At 50.4% G+C, this 12,226-nt stretch overlaps 1 protein-coding gene across 1 annotated transcript in view; it reads right to left on the bottom strand.

The window, feature by feature from the left end:
• VWF (von Willebrand factor) overlaps positions 1–12,226 on the bottom strand; it is a 118,184-nt gene that overhangs the window by 64,635 nt on the left and 41,323 nt on the right. The window contains exons 14-17 of the mRNA XM_084878466.1: positions 8,343–8,538; positions 7,086–7,301; positions 3,092–3,332; positions 1,050–1,156 (exon numbers count right to left, since the gene is read on the bottom strand). Coding sequence (XP_084734592.1) covers positions 1,050–1,156; positions 3,092–3,332; positions 7,086–7,301; positions 8,343–8,538 — 760 coding nt within the window. The remainder of the gene's footprint in view (positions 1–1,049; positions 1,157–3,091; positions 3,333–7,085; positions 7,302–8,342; positions 8,539–12,226) is intronic.

Genomic DNA, 12,226 nt, shown 5'->3' with positions numbered 1-12,226 from the left:
TATTATAAGGTGAGGCCTTTGGAAGGTGATTAGGTCATAAGGATGGACCACTCACAAGTGGTATTAGTGCCCTTATGAGACTCCATAGAACTCCTTAGCCACCATCCACCATGTGAAGACACAGCAAGAAAGCAACTATGAACCAGGAAGAGGACCCTCAGCCAACCATGCTGACACCCTGGTCTCAGACTTCCAGCCTCCATAATTTGTCAGCTATAAATTTCTATTTAGAAGCCACCAAGCTGTGCTGTTTTGTTATAGCAGGCTGAACAGAATAGGACAAGGTCTTAAGTTTTTCTCTCAACTTGTAGCCACTCAGTACCTGGGTCCTTGACCCAGCTCCCGACTGAGAGATGATCCCCAGTCTATCACGTGGGGGAACCAGTCTTCTCACCCAGGGCAGACAAACACATGGCACAGAGCTGGGCCACAAGGAAAGAGAGCATCTTGAAGAGATGAGAGGCAGGGAGAGGAGAGGTCAAGCTAGAGATTGAAAATAGCCCATGTATCTGCCTAAAGGCATTCTCTCCCTATGGTCCCACCAGTGCTGGGTCGGCCCCTTCTCTCTTCCAGACCTTGTCCTGAAACAGCAACAACTATTAGGACCTTCGAACTGAGAGAGACAGGTCCAAATTCTCCTCTTTCAGATCCACTTTCTAAAGAAGTGTCTTTGCCAGCAAGTCCTTAGGAACAAGGAGGCCATTGTAGGCAGGTTTTTTCACCACAATCAAGGCGACTGACTCACCCAGAGCTGCTCCCTGGGCTGAGGTCACCAGGGGCAAATGAGAGGTCTCACTGAACCCACCTGCAGACAGTTCAGTCTTTCCCGGGTCACAAAAGAAAATTCTTCCTGCTTCAACAACTTGGGTTCACACATACAAAGAAAGGTGTGTCTCGTCCTGAGATCACCCACACGAACAGAAATAGTGGCAATCCTGACCCGTGTCTGAATGGACACGTACCTCAGGCAGCAGCCCAGGCCTCTCCCCCTCCATGTATGAGAAGTCTGGGCGGCGGGAGGAAGAGCCGTTCCAGGGGCCAGTACTCACTGCGGTGAGACAGGGGACCCACGGGACTGCTGAGGGCAATGTGCTGTGGCAACAGGCTTCCCGGGGCTCCGCTCGTGCTGCAGTGCATGAAGCCATCCTCACAGTAGCTGCGGAGGAAAAACACAGCCCAGCTTTGCAAGAGCAGCTACAATCACCACCTCTGTCTCCTCGCCTCCCACTCACTCTGGGCTCCTTTTCCAAGAACTTACCACACTGCAGCTTGGCATATATTTGGGATTTTATTGGTTAATCTCTCTCCCTCTCTCTCTCTCTCTCTCTCTCTCTCTCTCTCTCTCTCTCTCTCTCTCTCTCGCTTGCTCGACTATAAGATCCAAGAATGCAGAAGCCATGCCTGCTCTTGCTCACCATTTTATACCCAGCATCATGCAGCATAGGCTTTGCATAAAGGACTCAATTTTTAAATTTTTTATTTTATTTCTATCTTCCAATCCCAGCCCTGTCCCCTAACATGGGTATCTATTTTCCTGGCATCTAGTCTCCTAAATGGTCCCCAGTGATCCCCACATCCTGGTGTCCACACCCTTGTGTAACCCCCTTCTCGCACTGTACCAAGTTTGGTCTGTGTGACCAACAGTACATGGCAGCAGCCACATACCATATGTCACTTAAGATGAGGTGATGAAAAACTGTGGCTTCCATCTCTCTTGGATTACTCACTCTGGGGGAACCACACCATGAGCAACCCTCTCCTGTTCTGAAGAAGTAGAGATTTTTGTCTCTGTTACGGTGAGTCTACCAAATATTAGTTATTTCATCTCAAAACATTGGTTCTACCTACTTTTTGCCGGAATGTTATTAGGTATTTGGGATCTGGGTCTCTGGGTCTCATGTATGTTCTCTACCCTTGTGGAGGTCACAGTCTAGAGGGATAATCAACACATTTCACCGAAAGCCAAGACTAATGGCCACAATCACTTTAATGCAAGTGTAAACAACCAATTGGGGGTACATTACATTGAGAGGGGCTGCAAGTTAATCTCACTGGAATGATGAGAAAAGTTTTATACCAAATGCAACGTGCAGACCTTGTTTGAACCTTGATTCGAATCAACCAATTAAAAATAGACATTTTGAGACCATCAGGAAAAAAAGTGAACATGGATTGAAAGTTAAAAGTTATCAAGGAACTATTATTAATTTTCAAGTTAGTAATGGTATTATGATTAGGTTTTTTAAGGTGCTATCTATTAGAAACACATATTGAAGTATTTTCACATGAAATGAGATAATAGCTTGGGTTTCCTGTAAACTATTCCAGCTGCAAAGGAGAGGAGGGAAAAGATAAATTAAGAATGACAAAGTGCTGATAATCACTGAAGCTGGGGTGAATGCATTAAGGCTCCTTACACTGTTCTCTCTCTTTTATGTCTGTGTGAAATTTTCCAGAATCAGGACATTTTAACTATTCTCCCTAATAGACTGTCAGCTCCCTTGGGGCCCACACTGTCTGATTCATCTTTAAATGTCCCAACTCTAGCCCAGCACCAGGGACTGAGCAGGTGCCAAGGAAGTGTTTGCCCAACAAAGCTCCTGCTACAAATGTTTTCTGTGACGATGACAACCCTGCAGAAACTGGCCATGACAGAGGGCCTGGACGAAGGCCTGCAAGAAGCAGGCACTACTTAGAGCTATTTTTCAAGAACATGCACAAGCAAGTCACGACGGCAATGCACCCCTGAGGCAACACTTCTGTGCTGTCTTTTCTTCTGGTTCAAATGTTTCAACCTGAGACACTGACAAGAGGCTGAAGGGAGGGGGACCAAGAGAGCCCCTGTTTTATGTTCTAGAAAAAGGCCCAACATATGATTGTTGGCAACAAAAGTCAAGGAATCCTATTGCCAGCCTGCAGTTCCAGTTTCCCGCATAGTAAGGAAGTCAGAAGACCTGGGCAAAGTCCTAGCTCTGCTCTGACTTCCTGTGCACCTGCGGACAAGTCACACCCTTTCTGGGGGCTCAGCTCACCCATCTGTGAAATGAAGGACGTGGGGGGCCATTTTCCTTTCTCTGGTGCTTGCACTTACCACATGGTGTGGTGGTCTGAGAAGATGTCTTCGGGCTGGAAGATCTCACCATCGTAGTAACAGGGGCACTGGGCCTTGGGCACGCAGTCTCCCCTCTCATCCAGGTAGAGCCCCGGGGGGCAGAAGCAGCCCTCAAGGCAGAGCTCGGTGCATTCCTCATCCGGGTAAGAGAGGGAGCGGCAGGTCATGTTGCAGGGGGTCCCACACTGCTGGTACACCTGACCCTGTGGGCAGCTCAGCGCTAGGAGAGAGAGAGAGAGAGAGAAAGGAGGTCTCAGTGGAAGCATTAAGATGACAAGTGGCCCCTTGCAGCTGAGACCCTCCTCCCCAATTATATCTGTATGGTCCCTGCTTTTCTTTCCCACTATGAGCAAAGTATATCTGTATGCTCACAAGTATCTGTTATAATTGGGGATACACATTTTCTCTCTGTGTATCCAGAATGGCCATGCTTGTCATCTCTGAGTCCTCAAAGCCTGGGACATGGTAGAAATCCTGCTGGGTAGTGAAGCTGTGAATATGAAAAGGAACTAGAACTGATGGTCAAGGGCATTTCTCCCATTACGATAATAACATAATGGCCATGGTTTACTGAGCACCTATTGAATAGCCTGCTTTTTACACAGGTTCTATGCCTTTCACACCTCTCTGGGTGAGTTGGAGCTCACATCCCCCTCTCTACGGATAAGAAAACTGTCACTTAAACTAAGTGACTTGTCAGGGCCATGCCTCGAAGGCAGAGCAGAGGCAAGATTGGAACCCAGCTCTCTGTGAACCGAAAGCTCATGCTCTTAACCATTAGGCTCTTAAAAGGTAACACTCCCTTATGAGCCATGCTTTTAGGGACACACCAGTCACATAGAGCAGCAACACTCAGACCGATTCCAGCGAAGTGGGCAGCAGCCACCTACCCACAGCCTCCTCTCCCCGGCCTCCCACATAGAAATAACACAATAAGCCTGACTGGTTTGGCTCAGTGGACAGAGCGTCAGCCCAGGTTTGATTCTGGTCAAGGGCATGTACCTTGGTTGTGGACACATCCCTGGTGTGGGGTGTGCAAGAGGCAGCTGATTGATGTTTCTCTCTCATTGATGTTTCTAGCTCTCTCTCCCCCTCCCTTTCTCTCTGTAAAAACATCAATAAAATATATTTTTTAAAAGAAATAGCACAACAGACAAAAGGCAGGAGGAAGTATGGCAAAGTGGCACAGCAGCTAAGAAAGGGGGCTCTGTAACCCAAATTCCTGGGTTCAAGCCCCAGTTCTGCCATTAGTTAGCGAGGTGCCTTTGAGTAGCTTCCTTCCTGGAATATGATGGCAGTACCACCTGGATTGTTGGGGCAGTTGCGTGAGCTAACATGTTCAGAGGAATGCCTGGCCTGGGGTAAATGTTCCCTGCTGTTATGCATCAGAATTACCCTGGAGACATAGCCCCAGCCCAGCTCAGGTGGGAAGGGTGTTCCAGAGGAAGTTCTGGGCCTGAGAGACCCAGCCCTCCTGGATTCTGGCAGACACATAACCTACTCTCTGTGCTCCCAGCAATTTCATGGGCACCCCGATGATGCAATTCTTTACTGGGAGGCGTGGCAGCAAACTGCTTTCCTGTTGCCAATCAGCTATTGTCCAAGAAATGAGAACCTCGCTCTGGGGACACTGCTCCTGGGGCTAATAGAATCCTTCCCCTCCGTTAGAACCATTTCTACAGCGAAGCCCACTAGCAGGGCATTTCACAGAAGCTGTAAAGGACAGCCCTGCCCTGAACCTCAGAAATGGGAGGGGGCCTCTCCAGAGGTGCCCCGAAGCCTCCCCCTCCTGCCCCTGCTCTGGGCCTGGTATCTGAGGGTAGCTGGGGAGGGAGGGGGCTCTGTAGCCATATTATTCATAGATTTCCCTCTGAACTAGCAGAGAGGTTGGGTCACTGGGTAAATAATTGGGGCAAGGGTGAGTTAAGATGGGGTGTGTTGGGCAATAAAAATGGTAGTTCCTTTCAGTCCATTGAACCCACAATGATAAAGGCACATTTCACCCTTAAAGGAGCAGCTGGACCTGAGAGCTGCTTTTACGCTCTGATGGGCTGTCTCTAGAGCTGACTTGGAGCCACATTAAATGGTTCCTTCCCCAAGAGAATGCATAGCTCCATCTAATTGTGCTCCCACTGTGTGCCAAGGGTTGTGCTAGGCTCAGGGATGCAGAGATGGTAATGCTTGGTCCCTGCTTTCAAGAAGCCCATAGTCTTGTTTTCCCAAAGAAAAAACAAGAAAAAATAAAAAATAAAAAAGTGTGTGCTTCTCCCGAATCTCCTCAGAGCATCCCTCAAAGCCGCTACTAGTCCTTGCTCTGTGAGTGTCCCCAGTTGGTGTGACTGCTCCGTCTGGATGGAGTCAGTGGTTGAGGGAGCTGTTTGTTTCTCAGGAAGGAAAAGTGAGAAATAGGATGAATCTAAGAGTCCTACCCACCCTCCTTGGACTCAGAGGACCGACCCAAGGCCATCTGGTTCACCTCCACATAAACCCAAAGAGACAGATTCCCCTTCCGTATCTTAAAGCCTCAGGAGCCAGGGAACTCCCTAATCCAATCACAGTCCCTGCAAAAGCTGTTACCCACGGAGGCCGAGAACAGCTGCTCTTGGGCGATTAAAGAATATTTCAGTAAGTCCTCAGCATTCTGGGAAAATGTCCTCAAGTAGGAAGTCCTTCCGATGCTATCACACCCTGATCATGCATCATTTCTAATACTGCTGGACAAGCAAAGCAGATTCACAAACATCACATCATTACTTTCCCCGATTTCTAAACAGCAAACATTCCTGAGGACCTGAAGTCTGGATGGGGAAGTGAAGGGCTAAGACCTCATGCTGGCAGGTGACAGGCAAGTAGCCAAAGGCCTCAGCTTTTTTGTGGGATTGCTTTGACTCAAAACATGAGTTGGCTCAATAAACTCCATTCCTAAACTCCTCCTCAAATACATGATATTAAGTCCTTTCACCATTTCTTATAGATCCTATTTTCCTGCTTCTGTCAAGGCCACCAATTTTTTTTGTCTCCAAATACATCTACCTAGCCCTAGAACTGACAATATCCACCACACTGGATCCTTCCAGAATACCTTCCTCACTTCTATACATCATACTACTATTCCAGCATGAAAACAACACTTTTTTGAAAGAAAGAAAGAAAGAAAGAAAGAAAGAAAGAAAGAAAGTTTTTTAAAAACCTAATCAAGTACACCACCTCCAGAAAGCCTTCCTTGGTTGCCCCTGCAATAATCTAAGTATCATTTCACTCAGTGTGATAGGAAACTAGTAGGGAACCAGACCCATCTGTGTCTCAAAAAGGAAGATTTTGTTTCTATGCAACTGCCATTTCCTGACCACACTGGGCACTCCACAAGTATTCCCTGAGCAACAACATTAAAAACAAAAAGTGAGCACAATCCATCCACTCAGGGAACCAGGGCTCCAACACTTGGGCCAGAACTAACAGGGCAGCGTGAGACTCGAATAATGTCATTCCCCTTCCCATGACTTTATTACAAGGCCCGGGGTTTGGGCCAGGAGTCCACCGAGGGTTAGCCTGAACTTAAGAGCAAAGGACTGGTGCGTGCCTGTCCCATTGCCTTCACCAGACCTCCCAGGGATGCAGGGACCCACTCATTCCACAGTCTGGTCATACATGCAGCCAACGCTAGGTGGCAGCAGCCACAGGCAACCTCAGCTTGGCAAGGGCCTCCCGGTGAGGGGTCCAACTTGCCCTCCTGAAACAGGAGGGAGTAGCCAGGCTGTCCTATGGATGATCCAGTCCCCAGCCCCGTGTCCTGCTGGGAAATGGGAAGGCAATGGGGCTGCAAATGAACTGTCCCCACACGCTAAGCCAGTCAGATGCCCCTGGGCCTGGTTCAGAATGCAGGAATGCAGACAGAGCAGAGCAAAAGCCCACGTGCATGCATCCGCGACAGATTCTGTTGGGTTTTAGGGGGGGCGGGGGGGGGGGCACCCACCACAGAAGCTGGGCTCCCGCCACGCGACGTGAACTCCTTTCCGGGCGCAGGCAGCAGCATAGTTGGCCACGGCGCTGCACAAGCAGTCCCGGCCGTCCGAGCAGGAGCAGACGTCGTAGTGGCAGTTCTGCAGGTAGGGCAGCGGGCCCACGGCGTGGTGGCAGGCCTCGAACTTGGGGGACGTTAGGAGAGAGCATGCTTCCTCTGCGAACTTGGCTGTGGTGGAGGGAGGAGAAGGGGACCCGGGCTTAGCGGTGGCCCTGCCGCAGCCTGGGTGCCCCGGCCCCAAGGGATACAGTGGTCTCCTACTCCCCAGTCATCCCAGCTTCTCCCTCTGCATCACAGGCCCCAGAAATACCCCTTGCTTGGCTCTGTGATGTTTCTTCCCCAGTCAATGTCCTTTCTTAGTTACATTCGGCTTAAATAAATGCATAAGAAGCTGAAGGCCCAGGCACACCTCCTGGCCTAGGGAGAACTAGTGCCACGATGAGCGGGGTAAGCTAGGGGCCTTCGCGTGTGTTGACATGTCCCTGACTCTGCAAACGGCCACCCCAGTGCATTTATCTGACGATAATTTAATTGTTTGGTGGCTGCGACCCCGGCAGATGGAGAAGGTCCAGGGGTGGGAATACGTCCTGTTCTTTTCTTTCCCAGAATCTGGCCCTCTGAGGGTGCCCAATAAAAGAGGCTTTGAAACCCTAGCCGGTTTGGCTCAGTGGATAGAGCGTTGGCCTGCGGAATGAAGGGTCCCAGGTTCTTGGTTGCAGACACATCCCCAGTGGAGAGGTGCAAGAGACAGCTAACTCTCTATCCCTCTCCCTTTCTCTCTGTAAAAAAAAAATCAATAAAACATATTTTAAAAAAAAAAAAAAGGGGGGGGGAGGGGGGCGGGACCGGATTGGCTCAGTGGATAGAGCGTCGGTCTGCGGACTGAAAGGTCCCGGGTTCGATTCCGGTCAAGGGCATGTACCTTGGTTGCGGGCACATCCCCAGTGGGGGTTGTGCAAGAGGCAGCTGGTTGATGTTTCTCTCTCATCGATGTTTCTAACTCTCTGTCCCTTTCAATTCCTCTCTGTGTAAAATCAATAAAAATATATTTTAATAAATAAATAATTAAGGGGGGGGGGGGGGGCTTTGAAGAATAAAAAAGAATCCAGATGTGGATCTCTAATGCTGGTGGGAAAAACCCGAGCGCCTCCTCCCCCAGCGCCGGGCGCCCAGCCCCGAGGAGCGCGCGGGAACGTGGGGCTCGCGTACCCAGGCGCGGGTTGAGCTTGCAGGGGTCGCTGTGCTGCTGCCGCAGGTCCGCGCAGTCCGCGTGCAGCTTCCACGCGTTCCCGAAGTCCTCCACCAGGGGCTCCACCAGGCCCGCGGGCGTGCGGAAGTCGTCGCCCTTGTTGCCGTTGAAGTTCCCGCACAGGCCGCAGGTCCTCCCCGCGTACACCGGGGACAGCTGCGGGGAGACAGGCCTTGGAGCAGCTGCCAGACAGGCCTTGGAGCAGCTGCCGCGGATGCCGCCGCATCCTCCTCCCGCTCCTCAGGTGAGAGGTGCACGAAGTTAGGGAACAGCAGCTAAGCCCTGGGCTGCGGGAGGGAGGTAAGAGCTGAGCGCAGGATGGTATCCCGCCAGCTCCATCCCCATTCTTAAACCAGCAGTCAGAGACCCGGCTGCTGCACCGGATTTTGGAGAGCATGCAGGCATTTACGGATGGCGACACTGAGTCCAGGGGAGGAAGAGCGGCTTGCCTGAGGTCAGGGAGCTGGGACCAGTAGCCAGGTTGACGCCACCCTCGCCTGTCAGAGCAGATGCCTGCGCCAATGGGCCCTGACACCCACGGGAATCAAGTGCGAAGTCAACGACCTTTTATTGATCATTCACATCAGTCACACATGGGGGCCAATGAGGCTGAGTCAGTTATGGGCCAAGTCCTCTCAGAGATCACATTTGGTGACAAAGAATAACACCTTCCAGCCCTGCCAGCGTGGCTCAACCTATGAGTCAGGAAGTCAGGGTTGGATACCTGGACAGGGCATATGCCCTTGATCGCCAGGGTTGGATTCATGGACAGCCCTGTCCATGATGAGAATCATTAATTGGCTGAGAAATCATTAATTGGAGGCAGCCAATTAATGATTCTTATCATGGATGTTTCTATCTCCCCCTCTCCCTTCCTCTCAATAAAAATATATTTTTAAAAAAGAATAACACCTTCCCATCTGTTCTTAACTGGGCCACTAAGTGTCACTGAAGAGAAAAGGCCCTGAGCCAGAAGGCCTCTAGGGGTTGTGATTGGAGGAGGTGGGGTCTCTAGGGGTTGTGATTGGAGGAGGTAGCGTCTCTGGAACACCCTCTGGAGGGTGACCTCCTGTGGGGGGAAGGTGTCCTAAGGTACAACTCCAAGCCATTGGCATGTGGCTCCTTCTCTACCCTTCTGCACCTGAAGTGCACACTCAGGGACAAGTTGGGGAGTCGAGCCCATCTCTCTGGGTCATTTGCTGGTGTGTATTGAGAGGGCCTGGTTTAAAGATGGCACAGGGCTGGGGCCCCAAGTCCGGGCTGCTGCCCTGCTAATCCGTGCAGCTGAACCAGGTCCCTAAGCCCCGTTCCGAAACCTTCATGCTTGGCCTGGACCCTGTGTGGTCATCTCTTGGATGACACCTTCCAACTTCCAGCACAGATTTAATAAAATGCAGGAGGAACAATCTAACGGAAGGTTCCTGACCCATAGAAAGTGTATCCAAGTAAATATCATTAATGCAAAAGAGGGTGGTTCCTTGTTTGCTTTACAAAGATCAAGTGTTGGCCCCGAGGCACCCAGGCCTCCCCTGTCCCTCCTATTTAAAATGTAACTCCTCCTGGCCCTGGCACTCCTTGCCCTCCTCTGCGTTTCTGACCTCCCCAGGATTTACTACTGCTTTCTAATACATGATTGAATTTACTTGTTGGTTTTGTTTATTGTCTGTCTCCCACACCGGAATTTACACTAAGTGAGGCATGGATTCTTGTCTGTTTTGTTTCACTGTTGCAGCCTCAGCCTTGCCAATGGTGCCTGTGGACATGCAGTACATATGTGTTGAAGAAATTAATGCTTGAACGAAGGACTGAATGAGTTCATGAATGAAGGAGGTTCTCCTCTGGACACAGGCTGAAATGCAATGCCAACAACAGTCAAGGTCGGCCCTGAGCAAAGCAGCAAAATCGGTGACGACTCTTTCTCTACCTGCATCTCAGCACCCGCTCTTTCCTCCTCATTCTCGGGCCTCAGTGACCTCCTACCTCCGAAGTGCCCTTCTGTTCACCCACCTCAGGCCTGCCATCACTCCCGCGCCCCACTCTTTAAATGATATCTTCTTTCATCCCCTTGGCCTGTTGCAAGGGATGAAGAGTGGGGGTATCCATGGACATCTGGCAGGGGCTGGCTGCCAGCCCCACATTAGCCCAATACCATAGACTTAGAGAACATGCTTAAAATTAACAGAGGATCAGTGACACTTCTGATAACTATCAAAGGTGCTTCCTACACCTCCCTGCCTATGGCTGAGCTGGGCCCTGGATCTCAACCAGCAGAGCCTGGCTGTCTGGACCACCTGGTCCTCAGAGGCAGGCCATCTATACCTCATTGGCTGAAAGGAGAGCAGGGAACCCCCACAGAACCTGCCAGCATCCTCTCTGGTGAGTGTGCTCAGCCTGCTCCTCCCCATGACCTGTCTCCAGCTAGCATCCTCCACTGGGCAGCCCCACAAACCCCGGGGTCAGCACAGTGATGCACCTGCTTCCCGGTCCATCTACAAATGCCCCTTTTTGTCCTCCAGACCAAAGCACGGAGGGCGTTCTCACAGCCACTGGGTCATCTGCTCCTGTCCCGAATCTTGACCAGTAGAGTCCTCCTTCTGTTAGCTAAATGGACTGAAACCCAGCCCCAAAGACAACCCTGCATTCCATTCCCACAGAAAGAGTCTTCTCGGGAGAGGGACAGAGAACTGAGAAACCCGAAGAGAACAGCCACCCGGATAGGACAAGACATATGGGGGCTGCTGTCTCAGGGAGAAATCACACAGATGGAGAGCACCCTCTGTGGGGCGGGCAGGTTCCTGAGAAAGTGACATGAGTATTGGACACCTCCCTTCAAGACAGGTGAGCAGGAGGTGACGTTAGAAACCCAAGTTCCAGTCCTCACTCTGTAACCAAAATGGCCAGGGGACTGGGCAAGTTCCTTTCTTGCTCCAAAAATGAAGGGTCTTTATTTCCAACTGTAAGTGAGGGGCTGACAAGAGCTCCTTGTGCTCTGTGGGCTGTGGTCATAGGGTTTGTTTTTTACAAAAGAGAGAGGGGGGAAAAGGAAGTTAATTTGGAACTCTCCTGGGGACTTTAAAACAAGAGCAAGAGCATGACGTCATCAGGATGGAGGACACCAGAATCTCAGGTGCCCACCGCAGGGTTATACCCTCAAGCCCTGTGGAACCTGGAACTCGGGGACACAGAAGGGGACTCTGCAGGGATCCTGGGAATGACATAGGGCAATGGTTCTCAGAGTGTGGTCTCGGGAGGGTCTCTGATGCCCTTCCCAGGGACCCTGCAGGCCAAACCATTTTCATAATAACACAAACACAGTGCTTGGCTTTGTCCCTCTCATTCTCTTATGAGTGTGAAGTGGTATTTTCCAGAGGCAACATGACAAGTAATATCACAAAGATTGAATACAGGAGTGGCTGTGGGGCCAGCTGGCTTCTATTAAGCCAGCCATTAAAGAAATTTAAAGAATTGTAAAACAAGGGTATGCTTCTCACTGCTTTTTGTTTTGGGAAAAGTTTCCTCAACCCCCTACCCCCCCCCCAAAAAAAATGTTGTTTATATTAACGGGTAGTGGTTTTATTATTGTTATTTCTAAACGAATTCCTAAGTACATATTTTCAATGTCTGTGGGTTAATTTCTCATCTGGTAAATATCAATAGACATAACCTTCATAAGCGTTCTTGAGGTCCCCGATAATTTTTTAAAGGACAAAGGCTCCTGAAGACCAAAAGGTGAGCAGCACTGGTCCGGTGGGCAGGATGCCACCCAGAGAGCGGCTGGACACGCCTCCCAACTCCCAGGAGCTCTGGTTGCTCTGTTTATAAGATGGCAGTGACAATTCCGAGA

This window comes from Pipistrellus hanaki (assembly GCF_964339955.1).
Source record: "Pipistrellus hanaki genome assembly, chromosome: 3".
Classification (NCBI taxonomy): domain Eukaryota; kingdom Metazoa; phylum Chordata; class Mammalia; order Chiroptera; family Vespertilionidae; genus Pipistrellus; species Pipistrellus hanaki.
Note: the sequence above shows the minus strand (reverse complement) of the source record. Positions and strands in the feature narration are given on the sequence as shown.